Source organism: Eublepharis macularius, chromosome 15 (genome assembly GCF_028583425.1).
Source record: "Eublepharis macularius isolate TG4126 chromosome 15, MPM_Emac_v1.0, whole genome shotgun sequence".
Classification (NCBI taxonomy): domain Eukaryota; kingdom Metazoa; phylum Chordata; class Lepidosauria; order Squamata; family Eublepharidae; genus Eublepharis; species Eublepharis macularius.
This window is the reverse complement of record NC_072804.1, coordinates 40,672,913-40,694,128: the sequence shown is the minus strand read 5'-3', so window position 1 is coordinate 40,694,128 and position 21,216 is coordinate 40,672,913. Positions and strand designations below refer to the sequence as shown.

Below are 21,216 nucleotides of genomic sequence, written 5' to 3'. Positions count from 1 at the left end.
TGATGAAAGACAGTGTCAGGGGCCAAATAATGCAGCAGAAATTCCAGTGGATGAAACTCCAACTTAATATCTTAATTGAAATCAATAATACTGGTGTGTAACTCTCCCTGGGTACATGGGAAGTCCATGAGTGGCAGCCTCACAAAGAACTCTTTTGCTTATAAATCTCCCACATAGTGCATAGAAACTGTAATAAGAACTAAAAGCTTGCAGCCAGAGAACTGCCTGATTCCTCTAACTAAATATCTGAAATTCACACCCTTTGCCCTTTTTCTGCAGGCTCTCTTTCACCTTCCCTTCGGTTACCTGTCAGTCTGTCACCCTTTTCTTTAGCTGGGGGCTGTCTTAGCCAATCGGCACACTTGGGGGCCCTGCAATGACCACAGCTCTACTCATTCAAAAGAGGGAGGGGAAAAAGAGCAAATTTCTGCCACCGGTTACACCTGCCCCATCTGGGGCTGAGGCAGCTGGCTTCTCGCAGTGCTTCTTGCAGAAGGTGAGAGCAGAAGAAAGAGATTCTGGGCCCCATCCTGGCCTTTTGCCCAGAACGTCAGAATCACTAGGACCACCCCCATCTTTAGCTTTCCTCCTTGGGGGCTTCTTGTGCCTCCCTACCTCCCTACCTCCTTTCCAGCACTCAGCCTAGGATTTGTGTGGATGGAGCTGACAATCTCACCAAAACTGGATGACCACCATTCCAGCAGCTTTGTTCCCAGTGTGCGTGGAATGTTTATGAACATTCCGTGCCATCACAACACCTCAGCCAGTCAGGATCAAAGGCTTCACTGCCACAAGCACAATGCAGAATAGATTAGGACCCAAACACATACACTTCACTTTTTGCAAGCTGCATGCATATTGTTCGATTAAAATTATATTGAAGTGGCTTGCACTGCGGCTGCCTCTGTGCTATTGCTTGTGCAGACAGAGCTGCTCAGACAGAGTATGCCTTGGTGGATTCAACCCATGATTTATTGTGGTGTCCGAATGCAATGCTGCAGGTTCAGACCCGTCTATTTCAGTGTACCGTCTTTATTGTGGCCAGCTAGGTGTTGCCAGGAAGCCCAACAAGGCACGAAGGCAGTCAAGCCCTCCCTCCCTCCCCAGAACAGGCACTTAGAAACCTCCTAGGAGCCCTTTTCTGTCTCTAGAAATAGTTATGAGTATTTTCTCTTAATTGCAATATGAACAACAAGCTCCCAAGGGTGAATCTGGACATTAGTTGCGCACATCAAAGTCTGCACCTTTTGGAACTTCTGACGGAGAGCAGACCTGAAGCTGTTATGACAGAGGCACCGAGTAATACCCTTCCACCCTGCCTGGGCCCAGACCTTGCTGAGAACCAGTCTCCAAGCAACTGTTTGCACTACATTTTCATTGGCACTTGTACTGGGTTTTATGTCTCATTTGCCACTTTGGGAGCTGTTTCCTAGGCTGAAAAGTGGGATACAATTATGCTCATAAAGACCTAGAGGTTGGAAACGAATGCAACGGAAACCCTCTGCGCATGCACCTGCATGTGCGCTGTGCATACCAAAAAGAACTTTGGAACAGAGAAGGAACATAAAAGGCTCACCTGCTGCACTCAGAGCTGTGACCTCGAAATAATATGCCACATGGCCATTTTTTAAAAAAAAATGTGATGCCTTGTGGTGAAACAATACATAAGGAATTGACTCAGTCTGAAAAAATTAAGTTCTTTATGATGGCTGGTTCCCTGTTGGGCTGCACAATTGTTTATAAGAACTACTGCAGGGATTTCTTTCCATAGAGTCAAGAATTCATTAAAAAGATGATCACATAGTCAATGAAATGCATTCGGGGTTGGCCCTAAGGGCAAGTGGTGCTGTGGCTCTTCTGCTCGTCAAGTTCAAAGAATCTTTCAAAAGTGATCTTTCAAGGAAGAGAGCTCTAATTTGGTGACTGTTGACTTGCAAATGAACTTTGTTCTGTGCACAACTCCGGTGTGGTCGGTGTCTGGGAAATCCAGGTCCGAATCCCTGTGCTATATTACTGATCAAAAATGTCCCACCCCAAGCTGCTTTTAGCCTCAGTAGGGAAAAAGACAACTGCCCATATTGTGCAGAGCTTTCTATCTTGCTGGGTATTAAGGAAGCGGGGAGGAGGGAGTAGATTCAGTTGAGGAAATGGCATGGCTGGGGAAAGAGTTAACACCCAGTCACAGTCCTGGTACACATTATGTCCTGGAAGCTGCTTTTCAGCGCCCAATTACCCATCTGGAGTTCCAGAAAACAGAATTCATGTGTCACGTGTAATTTTGGTCCAGCGTAGGGAGTGAGGCACTACAGCTGACAAGGCCCTTCCAACCTGATTTCTAAAGTGGGGACACACCAGGATCTCCAGGAGATGTTAAATGATGAGAAAGTACGATGGGAGAAGGCCACTGAATGTTTGAAAGGTGACCTCCGCCACCTTGAGTGGGACTCAGAAATAAATTGGTAGTCGTCGTCGTGGTTACTGCCTGTAAATTCCCTTATCCTTTTTTCTGTATCATTCTTTGGATGTTCGGCATGTAAAAATGACTTCTGCTGAGTCAGACCTTGGTCTATTAAGGTCATGATTGTCTACTCAGACGGGCAGAAGCTCTCCAGGGTCTCAGGTAGAGGGTCTTTCACATCACCTACTGACTGGTCTTTTAAACTGGAGGTGCCGGGGATTGAACCTGGGACCTTCCGCATGCCAAGCAGATGTTCTTTCACAGAGCCACTTGCACATACCCCTTTCTAGCGATGCTGCATGCATCACATTTTTTATGAACAAGTAGGGCAATGATCCTGAATCCAGCCCCTATTACCCTCAAAGCAAGGCTACCCCCTCCCGCCCATCATTTGGGGATGGAATACCATACCAGCAGTACTGGCTCAAGCTAGTGCAAAAATGGTGCTTGGGAAAATCTGTTTTTAAGAACCTGGAAGAGCTCTGAAAGTCTTGCACACTCACTAGCCAGTTGAGCAAACCAGGCAGGTTAGCCTTTGGTGCGAGGGCTCAACATAATTCAGAATCAGTCTTGAAATCAAATCACATGGCATGCAGGCAAAAGAGAAGAGCCCAGGTGGCCGAATGCCTAGAGTATTAACTCTCCTAGATTAGCTTTATGGATGATTGTTTTCTTCCTTGCTGGAAAGCTCATGGATGAGGCTAGTTGACTCTGTGCTTTGGTTGCCCATTGTGTTCAGGATGGGGAGGGCTGAGCCCTCAGATGCTCCCCCCCTCCAACTAAGTTTGTTGTGCATGTGCACACAGAACGTCTTGGAGGCAGGAATAAGCATGACTCATTCATGCTCCTGTAAGCCCCATAGGTGCGAACAAGGCCACAAGGAGATAAAGAGGGTCACATTCATGTCCTCCTCCTACTATGAAGTAAGAGTCTCTCTACACAAGACATTGTGCATAGGGATGCTCAAGTGTAGGGAAAACGCAATGTTAGCCGGGAACTGTAATTTAAAAAGAGCCTGCAGAGATCACTCCTCAGAGGGTTTGTTAATTTCATCTTCACCTCCCTGAAGTCAATTTCACCTCCTCTTCTGGAGGTGAAGATGAAATTAACAAACCCTCTGCTGAGCAATGGCCCTGTCTTTTTAAACTGCCCTCTTGTAGAAAGGTGAAATTGACAGAGCGTTGTGGTAGGTGAAGATGAAATTAATAAACCCTCTGAGGAGCAATATCAGCCAGCCCTTTTAAACTACGCTTCCTGGCTAACATTGTGTCTCCCTACACTTGAGCATCCCTGTGTACAATGTCTCATGTAAATGAATTCCTACAACACAGCTGGTCCTCAACAGATGACTCATCATGCCAAACCTCGAAACCAGCCCTCTCCCAAGGCTCTCTGAGGTATTCCCATTGTATCGAAAGTGTGACTCTCTTTCTGGCTCTTTACTGATTTTCCTAAGTGAACCACGAGGAGGAATGCTAAACGGAACTCATTTCAAATTAGGGGAGAGGCCATGGCTCAGTGGTAGAGCATCTGCCTGGCATGCCGAAGGTCCCATGTTCAATCCCCGGCATCTCCAGTTTAAAGGTTCAGGCAGCAGGTGATGTGATAGACCTCTACCCGAAACCTACTGCCAGTCTGAGTAGACAATATTGATACTTGCTGGTTTGATTCAGTGTGAGGCAGCTTCTCAAGTGTTCAGCCTGGAAATCATATATAGAGAAAGGGTAATAATAATAATAATAATAATAATAATAATAATAATAATAATAATAATAATAATAATAATATTCAATTTATTTACTGCCCTTCAGGATGACTTAATACCCACTCAGAGCGGTTTACAAAGTATGTTATTATTATTAACACAACAAAACACCCTGTGAGGTGGGTGGGGCTGAGAGAGCTCCTAGAAGCTGTGACTGACTCAAGGTCACTCAGCTGGCTTCAAGTGGAGGCGTGGGGAATGAAACCCAGTTCTCCAGATTAGAGACCTGCGTTCAACCAAACAGGTTGGGTCCGGTAATCCAGTAGTCGAAGTTGCCTGACAGTCTTTTCTACATACTCCTATGTAACTCTGGGAAAGTTTAGGAGCCATGTGGGTTGGAGGCTGCAGCAGGGAAGGCAAAGGGGCCAAAGTTGCCATCTGCAAGAGCCCTTTAGTGGAGGGGAGGGGAGGGGAACCCGGGAATGATCCACTATCCTTGCATCTGGATCAATGGTTGCTATGTGCAGATGCTTCCAAGAAATGCACAAATAGCACACATTGTAGTGTGCAGACTGATCTGACAGTGTTGAATTAGGATTGGGAAGATTTGGGTTCAAATATTTACTTGGATGATCTTGGACCACTCTCTCTCTACCTATGGCTGGTGGAGGGTGGATTCAAGCTCCGTGCTCCCTGGATCGACATCAATAAATCCATCTGACAGTCTTCCTTACCTGGAGCAGAGGAACATCCTCTCCTTGGTGGATCAGCTTATATCTTCCTAACGAAAGCTTCATGCCTTGGTTGTACATCTCACTCTTCTTTAACAATGGTGACAGATAACAATTTAGCATTTCCTCAGGAGAAAAGTGTAATAGACAATCCTACTAGCTACAGTTTCTCCCCCCACTCCTGTGCTGGGATTGGGAAAGCCGCCTGATTTAAATTCATGTGCCTGTGCAATTCTTTTCACAGTCTGGGTTTGACAGACCTTGTGTTCCATCCCTTATATAAACAGTACTGGGGATCAGTGAAGCCTCTTGCGAGTGTTATAAACTTGCTAGTTTTTATAAACTTTCTCTTCCATGCAATGCCTCCTCCCACCGATCTTAAAACACGAGAGGGAAAGAGAGAGAAAGAGATGTGTTTGTTCTCTCCTTTCCTTTTCTGTGTGCCTGGCTGTTGGCCAAGGATAAACCACTCACTTTAGTCAGAGAACTTGTGCTCTCCAACAGAGGCACACAGAGGGAATCAGGTTTTCATACATCAAAGAATTAGATTCAGTTTTGGAAGAGATCCAATGCTGATCTAGTTCAATCCTTACCTAAAATTGCAGAACAATTCCATAACAGGCTGAGCACCATTGATCTCAGAGCAACAGCCCCTTTCCCTCTTTCGTTCTCTCTAATGTATTACTTCCGCCTCTCTGGAGAGCAAACTAAATTATCAGAGCAGTAGAACTAACCTGAAAAGACCGAGTGTTAAAGAGAACTATCTCAGGCCAAGAAGAGAGGAGACACTGTTGGTGATACAGAATCAAGAATGCTTTCCCCCAGGGCCACTGAGCCAGCAAGGATCTGTGCGAAGGAAAAGCAGACCTTCCTGCACAGTCCTCTCCTGTTTGAATTTGATGATTGGGAAGCTTCATTGTCAGCTTTGCATCATCTGATTTGCAAAGCACCCAAAGGTTATGAGATGGAGACGTTTCTATTCCTAACCAGGTAAATACAAATATCAGTGACAAATTCATTCTGTAGTTGCATCCTATCGTACACCAACCTTTCTCAAGTGGAAATAGCCAGGCCCTCAAACAAACTTCTGCTGGGAAACGAGAGTTTGGGCTGCTGGCCTCATTTAAGTGTTATTGCTCTGTTGATCTTTTCCCCAAAGTTCCCTAAGGGACAGAACCCACCTTTTGACATGTTCCCGGTTAAATAAACTTGACCCGCCACAAATCAGGCTAGATACTTTTAATTTCTGCAGAGTGGAAATAAACTAAAAATATCCAGCTTTGGAATCTTACCTCTTTTTAACTTCAGATTTTCCCCACCCTGCCAAGCAACATAGGCAGTTTGGCAGGAGAAAGCATTTCTTTCTCACCGGAGAAGCTGATTAATTTGTTTTGCTTGCATAAGCACTTCACTCGGGGGGCCAGGCTTTAGTCCGATGCCACCAGAAACAAGAAGGCTGATGCTTAGGCTGACAATGACTTGCAGGGGTGATAAAAACCCTGTCCGCAATGGACTCGTGGCTCACAAAGAGGGATGCTGAAGCTTGGAAGGGTGAAGGAGCCGCTTTCGTTTACACAACTCCTTCCTGCCTTCTTTGGCACCTCTAGAATGTAAAGTAACCTCCTTTTTACAGACCGAGGCTCCATGCCTTTAACAACTACTTGATTGGCAAAAAATCAACAGGGTCAGGGTGACTTTTTTATTCATTGTATTCTCCCTCTTGTAGTATAAAAGACCCCTTTCCATGCAGCTTCTTTTCTGGACAGAAGTTTTAGATGCATTACAAAGATATGGAAAAAGAGCTGCCCCCAGCCGAGACTGAGAAGACAGTTCAGATCACACAGTTCATGTACTAGTGAATTTTTTGCGTATCACTCCCTTGTCCCTCAGCTATCTATGTATGCCTGTAGCCATCTTCCCCTAACACCAAGGAGCCCAGAACTTTATCAGGGTGCTTCCAAAAATATATATATTTTGGGATTAGCTCCGGACTCGAGCTAGCCCTATTTAATGACAATTTAATTCCACTTTACCGTGCAACCTAGAATGCAGACACTTTCAGCCCCAGATGAGACCCTGTCCACATTTGTTAAAACATCAACACAACTGACAGGTCCCACACTGCAGCAGAGTTCAAAGAGCCAGGGGAAACTAACAAGCTTTGCACTTTTCAGAAGGCTGGCGGGGAGCGGGTCTCATAGCAAAGTGGAGGGAAAAGCACTGGTCCCCAGACTCACCTGGGGCTCAGTTTGCGGGCCGTGCAGGGAGGAGGGCGAGGAGGGCACGGCAGCTGCCATGCTGCAGGAGGGGTGGGGAAGTGTGGAGGGCCTGGGAGGCACTTCCATGCACATCTGCTGCAGGTCCTGGTAAGGTGAGCTGACCCCCCTCCCCTCAGCACTTGGCTTTTGGCCAGCATATCACCGGTATCATCTTGTCACTAATGGGAGTGGGCTTCAGAGTCATAAAAAGGCCGTTGAAAATAACCAAGATGGATAGTTGGACTGAGCCTCTCCACTTTGGAGAAGGCAAAGTGGAGCGCTCGTGCAAGTTTTGCTGCAGCTTTTAAAAAAACACAAGAGCAGCAGGTGATGGAGAGACGTTGCTGGAGTTAGAGAGATGAGCAAAAATGATATGGTGATCAGCCCCAACCATTTCTCCATCCTAGATAGCTCAGCCATTGGCTCACACCAGAGGGATTTACTGCAACAGTAATGGAAACATTCTGTCATCAGGGAGTCACCATGAATCCTGGTCTACAGGTAGCTGTCATGTGAGAATGAACTAAATAGCACGAGTTTTGCATGCATCCTGCTATCTCCAGTTAAAATGTGGGGCGGGGAGATCTCTGGTAGCAACCCAGGAAAAGACTACCTCCAGGAAAAGCTCAATTCATGGAACAAGTTTAGATATGGAAATGATAGTTTTCAAAAGACAGGTCACTGGTATAGCTGGATCTGTCACGTGCATGCTATCAGCAACACATACTTCTAAGATTTCAAAAGATGTCACAGTATCCATTTGGTAGATCTTGGGTAAACTTCATTACATGCTCCCTCCACTGGTTCTGCAGTGTAAAAACACTCAGTGAGTTTGTAGAACTCTTCTAGTACAGAAAGAGGGACACCATGCAAATTTATTATGCATGTTCTAGTGACACCCGTTGGCAAATCAGACATGAGTAGTTCTGAGTTCTGCAGTGGCACCACAGTCTAATCAAAGAAAAAGGAGGTTAGCATGCAAACCTCCAACACACATGGCTCAAGTGGCAAGGATCGGTTGCTTTCAGACAGAACTGCATAACTGGTGATGGATACTGCAGTCTGACAGACTGAATCACTTGTGGGACTATCCCACAGAGTTATTCTTCTAGGGCAGCCTTTGGACACAGAAAAGAGGTGGTGTAATGGTAACTCCAGCTCTTAGAAATGTCCTTGATATTGACTGTTCTAATCTCACACTAGGTAATCCGCCTTGAGTCTCAGTGAGGTGGACTATAAATAAATAAAGTTGAAGAGTTGGTGGGCATTGTTCCTTCCCTCCAACCCTTCTTATGCTAATTTCTCACCTCCAAATTTAAATGTGGTTAGTTGTAATGTACGCATCAGCATCAACCATAGGTGGCTGAGACTGTTCACTGTTGATATCAGCCATTTTTTATTTTGTTTGGTAACTTCTCTAAGGTAACTGTTTCAAAAATTCCTTGCAATCAGTTGCATGGTTACTTCTCCCCTGCCCCATCCAACCCTTAAAACTCCCTTTGTGTTTGTTTGGCAGTAGAATTTCCAAGTGGCTTTTTCCCCATGGGGGCAATTCAAGGTGGTGATACAATAAAGACACATGTATGCAAGCATCATCAGCATGCACACTAGCTGAGAAATCCAAACTGAGAAATCCAGTTGATTCCAAACTGAGCGGAGGGGAACTGGCCTCATCAGTGTTAACTTCTTCAACTCTTGATTCCAAATGCTAGTGGAGTGAACCCTCATTAACACTGACAAGGGTGCAGACATAACTCATCGTGGCTAAAAGGTGAAACAAAATTAACATGGGAGAGGAGTGGATGGAAAGCAAGCAACCCCACGGCCTACTTAAAACCACGCTCTGGGTAACAGCCTGGCTATAAGCAACAAGCAGACATTGGAGAGAAATGCACGGCTTTGTACAACAGTTGTATGATGACACCCTCTATACACAATGAGTAGGTACATACATTCTTCTCAGATGGTGGACTTCAGCAGATTCTGGGTATACACACACATTCAGGCAGAATGTCTATATAGGGCGACTTCTTTTTGGTGTGGGGCTTCGAAAGGTAAAGAGCCCAAGGCTAACCATGGTTGCAAAAGAAACTGCCTGAGGCTCCAATCAATATTGTTTTGGAGAGCGCTTTTAAAGCCAAATGTCTTTCACAAACAATGCTATGGGGTGGGTTGGTATTCCTGCCATTTTATACATGTCTGTTAATACCCACGTCAAAAGTAACACAAGAGACAGGGCTTTTGAGCAAGCCAAGTCCATAGCTGAAAAGGGAACTGAAACCAGGATCCCAAATTCACCACACCCTGTAGGGAGAGTTACTTCAACTTCCAAGAAATCTCAGACTTTACTATGGCTGCTATGAGCAAACCTCGCTCTTTGAGCTGTATGCACTCTTGATTTATGAATCAAGGCTCAGCAACTTCAAAACCACAGGTTGTAAAGACAAAAGGAGAGCTTCACAGACAACCAAGATACTATTTTTATTTGAAAATTTATTGAAAAAATGCAATACAAGTAGCAAGATTGAACACTTATATCTAAATGCTACATCCACTTTTCTTTTAACTACAAAAGTCCAAAATAACAGCTACTTAAACTATAAAGATTATCTTTTTTACTCTGTTGCAATATTTCCTATTTTTAAAAGAAAGATGTAACTTGCTATTCTATACAATTCACCATTCTCTTAAAAAATTTACAAAGCTCCTTCATATGTGCAGTGAAATAGTTTGTGATCATGTAAAAAAAAAAACCAGAACAAAAACAAACCCAATGTTAAGTACACCAAGGGTTAATTTTTCTTTGTATGAAAATGGCAAACCACCGTTTAAGAAAACCCCAAATGACTAAGATGTATCAGTACTTTAATGGTTGGCCTCATGCTGGTGTATGGCATGTGAAGCTGTATTTTCTTTCTCCCAGTTTGGTCAGTATAACTCACGGTGCTCCTGCCTTCCTTCTGTACAAACATTCATATATAAATAGCTTCTTTTTACTATACAGTCAGGACAGTTTCTGGATCACCCCATAAATTAGGAAGGACATAACTGAAGACATCTCTCCGCATTATAGAGATCACATTTCATTAATGTGCACCAGTAACAGTGGGGTTGGTCTCCAGACATTTCGAGGGGCACCTGAAGTCAAATGTATTCTGTGGACTTCAGTGTGAGGGGAGCACTTTCGAGGATGCAACTAAGATCCCACCTTCTAAGAAATGGCTGTACGGCACGTTTGTTAGTGAGCAGACAGGAAGATTCTTCCCTGCTGTCTTAAATGTAAGATGTTTTCATAGTGTCTGCTAAACCAGCTGGCAAATAAAGCACAAAAGAAGTTATCGGCCTGAAACAGGTTTCCCTCCCCCCCTACCAGCCCGCTTGCCCACATACTTATGTGAAATCACTTGTGGCACATCAACAACCTGAAAGACCCCACCAACGCTTGCTCAATTAAGTAATGCCATCTTCTGGTCTGGTTGCCAGGAAACAATCTTTACTTGCCACAGGTAAACAACCCAGGGGACTGTTCACAAGTTCTACAAACAGACTAATGGTTAAGATCTCCCCTTACAGCATCTTTAAAGCTGTGCATTAAAATCAAGTTTCCAGCCCTTATGGTTGTCAAGCGTGTGGCTCTGCCCGGGCAATCTAGAAGCCAGAGGAGGTGCTGAATAAGATCTTCACCAGTTGAAGATGTTTCAATGCCTCCTAAAGCTCCTTGCCTCTCTCCCAGGATAAGCAAAACAAATTATTCAAATTACAAAGTCAGGCTAATTTGTTTGCATTAATTATACATAGCAGAATTCTGTATTTTTCTCCCACAGAAGTAATAGCGTGGACATAGCCCTGAATGTATTCTAATCCATGCATCTAATGCATGAAGTGGGAGCATCTTCTTTCAGAGATGAAAATCTTACACTGGAATTGTTTCAACTCTTCAAAACTAACTTTTGCTCAAGTACAGCTGTGATGAACAAATCCAGTTTTAAACATACAGGAAACACACACACATGCACACACACTAGCAATTTTCTATAAGTTCTTTCACATATAAAGTCCCTTTGCTGTTGCATCTGACCTTAGGGCTTTTACAATGGTGTGATCCCTTCTCTTGAGATTTGGAACTTTTAATGAGATCAGTTTAATTAAAAAAAAATGCCACTACATATTTACATAAGTCAACCATGTATACAACCTGTATTGGGGGGGGGGGGAGTTCTTGTGTACACACATGCAAGAGAAGCTATAAATAGGGTGGGAGGCTTTTCAGCTGGCCTTTTTCGAAGAAAACAGTTGTGCCTAGGTTGTGTTTGGTCAGAAAACCTACCCTAATCAGAAACCATGGGTAGGGGAGGGGGAGGTCTTAATGGTGCATACTATATTGGAGGGTTCTGGGATCCAAAAAGGTGGTGGAGAACTCTGAAAGAGAAGCAGGTGGGTCAATGGATAGGGCAAGTATGTGGGGAACAACCCCCCAGCTGTTTGTGGATTACTGAAATAAGAGCAGAAGGAAGGACAAGCCATACCCTTCAAAAACACTGGAAAGAAACAGCTCAGGGGAGCTGTTACGGGAGGGGCCATGGTTCAGTAGTCCAACATCTGCTTGGCATGCAGAAGGTCTCAGGTTCAATCTCTGGCATCTCCAGTTAAAAGGACCAGGCAGGATGTGATGTGAAAGACCTCTGCCTGAGATCCTGGAGAGCTCCTGCCAGTCGGAGAGACAATACTGACCTAGATGGACCAATGGTCTGGTTCAGTTTAAGGCAGTTTCAAATGAGACGTTGCTGAACTACACTAATAAGGGCTGACCTTCTAGAAGGATGATTCTGGCTTGGAGCCTAGCAGACTTTTTCCCCCACTGGTGAAAGAAAGGAGGGGCCTTAATTTGACCATCAAAAAGCTAAGCCAGGGACCACAGGAATCACATTGACAAAAGCCATAGAGGATGGAGACTGCAGCAAGGAGGAGAAATCAGATGATTTCAAGCAGGGAACCTGGGAGGATTTGATCCTCCTTTCTTTTGCAAAACTGCTGCTTTAAGTTTTTAATACTGGAGGTAAAAAAACTATTAAAAACCTACAGAAATACAAAGAGCCAGCAAAAGAGAAAGTGGCACATCCAAGTTCTTCTTCCATAATACATTATTAAGTGCTATGGATTGATATTTTTAAGTCTAAAATTCTAGAAAATATGTCTAGGGCAGGGTTGTAGGCTACTTGGGGGGGATTAAGAGAAGATTCTATAGAACACCCCCCCCCCTCAAGACTGATGCGATTGTCACTGTTGCCAGTGGGGCTTAGCCATAGCTAAGTGTGCACAAGATCACAGCTTTTGAGTGGCAGTTGCCAGCTTTGGAAGCTGATTGTGGCTGCCAGTGCCCCACCGCATATCAAAGCAAAAGATATCTAAGCAGTGCTGAATTCTTCTCTCCCCCTGCCCAGCCAAACCAATCCTCACAGCTCTAACAAAGCCTGTAGCCCTGACTACTTAAATTAAAATACATTCAAGTCTAGGGGAAAAAATTAAATGTGATATGACATTGTAGCAAGCAAAGTTACAGTCAAAATAGTAAAATGGAGTTTTCAGTTCATTGAAGTAAAATTCTTTTAACAATGCATCTGGGGGTTTTTAATAGCTGAAAGAACAGAAATAATTTATTTTCCACTTCTCCCAGGCTAGAATTAAGCTTAGAAGCAGACCGTGTCCCTCCATGGCTCCTGCTATGTGGCATACTCAACACAATTTCAACTTTACACTTCTCTCAGAAATAGTATTGTCCACAACTCTTACGGTGTATATCTTACACAGTTTTCAAATACTGCTGGAAGGAAAAGTCAGGCCTGCTGTTTTAGTTTTGCCATTGGGGGGAAAATATCATCCAGCTCAGTAAAGGAAGAAAATGCAGCCAAGCCAGAAGAGCATGCCACCTCCCCGGTGTTGATTCCACTCGTCCATTGTGCAAATGGCAGCAGCGTACATAAGAATTGAACCTTGTATCCAATTAGAATATTCATGCTAACTTTTTAAAAACATGATTTGCTTAAAAATGTAAGTTAAAAGCTTCAATTTAAAAAAACCTCCAATCTCCTCTGTCTACTGTTGGTCTTGCTCTGATTTTTTAAAAACGCCATACAAAATTCTGCAGTGTTAATAAAACAGACCACACATCTGTGTTAAGTGAACGAGAGCTGCAGCAGAAAATCCAGGGCCCGGCTATTTCATTCCAGCACGACAATGACGGAGCCTGAGGGAGCAATCCACTCAGCCCCACTGCTCTGCACCTTCCGTTCAGTTCTGCAAGGTTGATGTGAGGCACTCTATGCAATCCCATTAAAATGAAGGAAGGACACTCAACAGCAGCAGGCTCCACTGGCTGCATCCCACCAGAACTTGCAGATCATCTCGCAAAAGAACATTAAAATGATGGAATTATGTTCACTTCACTGATCTCCAAACAGCCTCAATTTAACAGCAATCGGTGGAAATCAGAGACAGTTTTTGACATCACACATGCTTAGAATACAGCCGTAGGACTACTGGATTGTCTCTCTAAGGGACTACCTGAACTGTGATAAAAGATCATATATCTCTTGGGTGGACAGCCGACCAATGTGCTAAATTTAAGTGGTGCTTCAGAAACCCAGCAAAATTTTTAAGCTTATCCTACCAAAAAAAGAAAAGAAAATACAAATGGACTGAGGAGGGAGAAGGAAAAAAAAACCTATTCCTGCAAGTTACAGCCCTACTTCATAGCATTCAGAGTCCATACTCTCATAAACTCTTTTCTAATAGGTTTGATTTAATGGGGGGGGGGGGAATGACTGATAAGATTGATGCAGATTTTTAAGAAGCCCAATGCAATATGGGAGAGGAAGGGTGGGGGGGATGAAGGCAAAGGTTCCTTGTCACAGTTCACTGAAAAACTCTAGAATTCACAGTATAAAAAGTAAGCAACTTCCATTCTCTCTTAACACAGATATATTACTGAAATACCAGTGACTGTATTCCTCCACAGCTTCCTGTTATGTTGAAGCATCTTTGGGCTCACAACACAAAGAAAATCCAGAGCCAAAAAAGAGTAGACACACCTACATGTGTCTTGTATATATGTGTATGTATTGGTAGAAAAACTCCAGGACCAATTATGAGAGGAGAGCAAAAAACTCGCACAAAATGGACTCTAATTTGCTGTTTTCTAGTAAGAAGGGCCACTTCTAGATTACTGACATCCCCACACTAAAGTATAAGGGAAATGAGTGAGAATTCACTGCGAGATTGCAAGGGCATGAGGATAAGGACAATAATTATGAATGGCAATACAATTAAAGGAAACCCCCTTCAGCAAGCCCTGTATTTTTGCCTGGTGAGCCTTCTGGCTTCATGATACAGATTGAAAAAAATATGTTGCTGGGAAAGGAATGCCAAAAAGAAAATCTGTAAAAATACTTTGATACACTGAAAATTATGGCATACTGTCAGTCACAATATATCAAAATGATAATCAAAAAAGGATCCATTGTATTGAGGAGAATCTCAAGTAAACATCAAAAGCACAACTCCAAGTAGTGAGTGATAGAATGTCTGATAAAGTAGCTCTGGCAAGTTTGAGGTCATGGTGCTCCAAGGTAGTTTCTCCTTGTAGTTTTGCTGGTATATTTCAGGTGGCCTTTCTCAAGACTGAAATAGATATCACCTAAGGAAAACACAACGGTTATGTTATTAATTGATTTAGACATTCTGGGAGAACTGAAAAACACCTGCCAGCATAGCCCAGTAAATGGTGCACCAACATACACATACTAACATATGCACATGATGCATACATACACAGGCACACATGTTCCCACCCTCATACTCTGAGTGATTCCTGCACTGAGTAAACTGGGGGTATGAGGTACAGAATGCAAGCCCTTAGGAGAGAGATGACTCTAATTCAAAGAAGAAAAATAGTAACTGACTAAAGCTCATTTTATTTGGTACACACAAGACTGTGTGAAACAGAACAAGCCGTAAGCTTCAAACCTCAGGTCTGACTGAAGGCAGCCTCCAGTGCTGGCATCAAACCATCCAAAGATACTTCCATTACTGCTGTCTAGAATAAAATACTTGTTCAAAAATGGCAGATGCACCCATGATCCTACACTTGCTTACTTGAAAGTCAGTCCCACAGTTGAGACTAATCTGTGTATACCTATAACTAACTCAGAGAGGAGGTGCAATTTGCAATGGATATCTCAGATTAGGTGTTGCTGTGATCCTCCGTTCCCACATCTGCATAGGACGGCATTATAACAGTGCAGAAGTCAGAATTACTTTTGGCTTTGTCCTAGGACCGCTGTAAGTTACCGGAATTTTGTAATCGTGTATTTTGAACGGAAGTGAGCATCTATTGCAGGAAGGCACAACTCACAATTCTGGGGATCACTTTATTACCATTAATAGTTAATGCAGGCTACACATTGCTTGCAACTAACATTAACTATTAATGGTAATAAAATGCAGGCTGCACGTAGCGTATTTAAAAGATATACAGCAGGGCACGCAGACTGCAGGGGATCCCTTAGCACATTTTCCAGCTTGCTCTGGCATCCGCAGCAATGTCACTCCACTCAGGTATGAGCCCCACAAGTATTCAGTGGAAGACTTCACCTGGCCATTTTGTAGCTGGTGGGCCAGCATATATAATGGAGACAGCAGCAGCAGCCCTGGGCCAGCTGCAAAAACTGGCAAGATGTATTGTACTCTCAGGCTGTACCTTGTGCAGGCCAAGTCTGCTTCTAAAGGGCCATGTAAGCCAGTGCATTGTGCCATAAGGTAGGTTTTCAAGCAGAGCTTAGGTGCTTGAAAACCTACCTGCTACTGAGCCTATAAACCAGTAGAGGGAAGTAGAGTTTTCAAGCTGGCCTGAAAAGTCATGACATCAACGGTCTCTTTTCAGGAAATGTGAAACTGAAAGGAAGGAAGGAAAGAAAGAAGTCCCAGAACCAAACTTTCTTCTTATTAATAACAAATTGGTCAAGTCATTACATCACGGCTGTTTTTTTGTCCATTAAAAAATGAGCTAGAAGTTCAGAACTGGCCCTTGGTCCACCAACTGCCTATCCATGCTGCATCAAGTTTTTGTCGTAATAAATTCACAGTATTGTGATATTTAGAGTAGGCTTCAAAAATGCACTGGCTGTTTTGGCAAAACTCTTAGAAATTAACAGTCCCTATTTACAACAGAGGTGAATAGTTGTTGAGCTTCAAAATGCACCATGGCTCAAAAAGACTATTACCTGGACATACATACATACATACATACATACATACATACATACATATACACGGGTCTTGCTACTCTGCTATCTCCGTCTCCTGATGGACCACCACCTTCGTCACGGACATGTCTGGGTGTTGCTCCTTTGCTTCTTTGATGGCCTGAACCAGAACCTGAAGAATGATGTTGTAAACCAATTTGAATTGTTTTCAGGGGAACCTGCAATCTTTCTATCGACTGCATTTCTATCCTACCCATCCTCCAGGAGCACATGGCAGCATGTTTGATTTTCTGCTCCTCTGTTTCAGCCTCACAACCCTGTGAAGTAGGTTAGGCTGAGAGAGACTAACTGACCCAATGTTACTTAGTGAGATTCATTGCTGACTAGTGATCTGAAGCCATGCCCTATACACTGCACTACACATGTACCATGCTTTAGTTCCAACTTGCACTTCCAGCATAACAATGCTGATAGCTTACGTGTTCTAGATAAAGAAGAGTATTATTCTCTACTACCAGCTTCTGAACTCACCACCTCAAAAAGACACAAAAAGTTACTTTTGCTAAATTTTAATTTTGGTCTTAAAATTTTCAAAATGAAATAAATGCTACCCTTTGTAACTGCCTCCTCTTTCATTCTGGCTAGGTTTTGATTCTGAAGTTTTTCATTTTTCCATGAAGTGGAAAAATACACATTTCTGGAGCAAGTGTATGGCAAAAAGGACTTTTATGGCTTTAAAATGAGTTCCAAATTTGGCTTTTAAGTTCTGGTCTTACTGCCGAGGAACTCCATATCCTTCTGGAGACTGAAAGAACATACAATATATCACATTTGACACCCCCCCCCAGCTGCTCTACTAGTAAAGATGCCAGAAACAGTTCACAAACATTCAAAACAGTCACTAAAAATAAAATTCCTTACCTGATCGTGATCAATGTCTGCATCCCCCGTAATGACAATTCTTTTCTCAATTCGTGTTTCTGAAATTCCACCTTTCACCGTCTGTTATGAGAAAATGACCATTAACAGTGAAGCTTTCAACTGCGAAGACAAAGGGTCAAGAAGACGCCTGCAAGACAGCCAGTCTTGCAAAGGCTCAGGGAAGACCCAAAGCTAAATATGCTGCTGATGAGAAGAGAAAAATCAGTAAACTGGAGCATAATAAGAAGGTAGCAAAAGGTTTCCTTTGGCAGTCCAGTCCCCTTATTTCTATTACTGCCAGGATGACAGTTTTGAATGATCTGGGTACTGTACTTAACAGAAACAAAAATCATGTACAAGAACATGAGTCTTTGTCTTATATCCTGAATTCTTTATGAGGATGAATGCTCACATCTACAGACAGAGCAGGTTGGAACTGGTTCTAAGAAGTAAGCACAGGAAAAGAAAACGCTGGAAGCAGTCCTTGCTGCGGTTTGATTTTCTACCAAAATTGACACTAGCAGACATTTATGTATTTATTTAGGAGACTTTTATCCCAGTTTCTGACAAATCTTTTAAATGTATTTTAATTTAATCTCTTACAGATGCATGCACTCCTCATATGCCAAGAGATTTGCTGCTAATCCTCTTTATCCAAAGGAAGACATAGGCAGAGATATATAAGCAGTTGGTAACTTTAAAAAAGTAATTTAACTGACATGAAAAGAATCAGTTAACAGTACTAATATACAGTTCCTATTTTACTGGAAAACTGATCCTTATTCCTATTCTGTTAGACTGACTGAAATATAATCCAAAAACTTGATCTTGTCTATCATCTGAGATGCTTGTGAAAGAAAAGCAAGTATGGGACAGTTCTTTCTGTTAATACAAGTATGCTCCTACTTTATTAAATGAAGAAGATTCACTCTAATAATATTAACATTTCATTTCCTAACAATGGAATAATAAATGTACACAATGTAACTCGTTTAAGCGCACACACTTGGCCAAAGAAGGATGGTAGGAAGAAAGCATGGTAATTGCAAATCTTCATTTGGAGATTGGAAAAGTCTACTTGCTCAGTAAGCACTTACCAACCAGCCAGGCACTCAGTAGGCCCCTGTAGGCTACAGGTAAAAAATTTCTTACACAATAATAGTCATGTGTATGGTATGCTTATTTGAAGATTCAGGGGCATTCATTTAGTTGATGCAAGCCCAAGGTTTCACTCCACATTGTATTCCCCGCACTCATCCACAAAGCATGACGGGAATGGTGTCAGCATCAGGGCATCCTGTCCCATCTTCATGACTGCTTTCAGTGCCCCTGGGGAAAATTTACTATGGTTCACAGGGACAGCCTGAAAATACTGATGAGCCCTATGATTTTTTTTATGATTTGCAAGCTATGTGGTTTCTGTCAACAAAAGTGATGAAGACAAACACATCACCCAGTGTTGAACTGTTGGTAGCTGAGTCCCTTCCATTTAAAAAAAAAATCTTCTTTTGCACTTACAATATTATGTCAGCAGGTTCTTATACTGACATGATCGCTTGCGTGCCTTCACTGCTTTGCAAGACTAAGTGAACGCAACTCTCTTCTGCAATGGAATATGCAGTGCATAGGAAGGAAAAAATTATAGGCAGTTTCACCAGCACAGTACACAGAAAGATGTTTCTTGCTAATCTCCTTGCAAGATTAGTTTGTTTTCTAAAATTCCCAGGCTTGGATCCTGCCTGGATTTCCATGGGAGAAAGGGCACAAAGAATTCTTGCTGATTCCTCCCTCCTGTAGCAGCCGAAAACACACCACAAAATGTTGCTCCTGAGGGTGTAGGCAATAGCTTGGGGGGGGGGGGGGCTGGCAAAAATTGTCCCCACCTCCTTGTACCCACAGAAGTCTAGGCAGGATCTAAGCCCATACTACAATCCAGTTACTGTACCAGTTAAAACTTCTTGGAAACCCTGAGCATTTGGGCTTCAAATTCAGCAATGAATCAAGAAATTTAAGTTATAGAAAACAATTTACCATCCAGTCTATATTTTCTTATTATACTTTGAATTACTGGTCTCCAAACAAGATTCACACTTCCTAATAGAATATACTACTTCTGAAGGCTAATTTAAATTACCTTTGCTGCAGTCCTATGCATTGTTACCTTGCTTAAACTAAACTGAAGGCAGTGGGATATTTATACAGCCTGTGTGTAGGATTCCAGCTTTTATATACATCACAAAAACCCACCAAAGAAAACTCATGATTATCTGAAAAATGAGAATGGGGAACACAGGGTGGAGTTAGAGCCACATGTCCCCCCAAATTAAGATAAATGCAGGGCTTTTTTTCAGCTGGAACGCGGTGGAACGGAGTTCCGGAACCTCTTGAAAATGGTCACATGGCTGGTGGCCCCGCCCCCTGATCTCCAGACATAGGGGAGTTTAGATTGCCAGCGGCGCGGAGGGCAATCTAAACTCCCCTCTGTCTGGAGATCAGGGGGCGGGGCCACCAGCCATGTGACCATTTTCTCCGAGGGCAACCCACTGAGTTCCACCACCTCTTTTCCCAGAAAAAAAGCCCTGGATAAATGGTTATCTAAGGAAGTAAAACTATTATTTTTCTGAAGACAGCAGATGGCAAAATCAATGGCAGAGAAAACAGACATAAGATTACTTGTGGCAGAAATTTTTAAAGACAGAGCTGACCCTGTTCACATTCATGCATTATGTGTTTTCAAGTAGTCAGATCCTACATAAGAACAGTGTTCATCTGGTTACTCCTGCTACCTCACTTCACAAATTCAAACCAGTACCATAAATCACCAAGACACAGATTCCAAAGCTCTTGCAAAAACAACAAAATGTCTTGTGGGGGACTAACATATTCATTAAATCAAGTCAGGTTGTTTCCACCTTCCATCTTGGCTCCCAAATCCCAAGAATCTGAAGTAAGAAGACAGGATCCATAGGGAATTATCCTGTGATAACAGATGATGACTTCACATATTCAAGTTACCAAGCGATAATTGTAATTATTCTGCGACACAAGGTAAATGGTATGAAGGTACCCAATTAGTAAACCTATTTAGAAGCTGAGTTTCAAGGATGCCAACTACAGACTGAGGCTCTTTGTGGGGAAGAAAGCCAGGTAGTGATGACAATTCTTTAAACAAAGACAGGCCCTTCACCCACACACTTTAAATGACAACATTGAAGACTATGCTGGAGTGATCTACTGGATGATGTACAAACTTTAAAATCTTTTTTCTGGAACATGAACCAGGAATCATGCAAAATCCAGATTACTGATTCAGAGGTGGCTGTGTTTACATGACTGCAAAAGAAGGCTTGCTTAGTTTTTTTCAATGAAAGCATTTCCTTTAGACAAAAACTGTGTATAGGTTGCTGCATTCAAGAAGCAGGTAACTGCAACTCTGATGTGGTCAGCTACCATCCTTTTCTAACAGAATCATTTACATTGGTGCTAGACAACTCAGCTGGAGAAACAATGGCCACACCAGTAGGCAGAAAAGAAAAAAAACAGGTGCAAGGTGCAAGAATTTATTGAGGTTATTGAGATGCCTACGTGTTTCACTTTAAGGCTTCGTTTGTCAGGGGATCTGTTCTAAAACACTGTAAAAACATAATTTATTAAATTAGAACAACTACATTATAAAATTGGAAACATTAAAATATAATACAGCAATACTTATCCAAGCACGTTACAAGTTTATCTTAAGAATTCATTCACAACATCCAAGACTACACAATTGTTTGTATTGTCGAAGGCTTTCACGGCCGGAGAACGATGGTTGTTGTGGATTTTCTGGGCTGTATAGCTGTGGTCTTGGCATTGTAGTTCCTGACGTTTCACCAGCAGCTGT

General features: G+C 42.7%; 1 protein-coding gene across 4 annotated transcripts in view; it reads right to left on the bottom strand.

The window, feature by feature from the left end:
- Nucleotides 1-9,614: 9,614 nt before the first annotated feature.
- EPB41 (erythrocyte membrane protein band 4.1) overlaps nucleotides 9,615-21,216 on the bottom strand; it is a 141,291-nt gene continuing 129,689 nt past the window's right edge. For 3 of the 4 annotated variants that reach the window (XM_054999016.1, XM_054999018.1, XM_054999017.1), the window contains 3 exons: nucleotides 17,334-17,414; nucleotides 16,473-16,584; nucleotides 9,615-14,845 (listed from right to left, as the gene is read on the bottom strand). In XM_054999016.1, the coding sequence (XP_054854991.1) occupies nucleotides 16,489-16,584; nucleotides 17,334-17,414 (177 nt within the window). In that variant the 3' untranslated portion in view covers nucleotides 9,615-14,845; nucleotides 16,473-16,488. Of the gene's footprint in view, nucleotides 14,846-16,468; nucleotides 16,585-17,333; nucleotides 17,415-21,216 lie in introns of all 4 variants that reach the window. The other variant, XM_054999015.1, reaches the window with a different exon arrangement.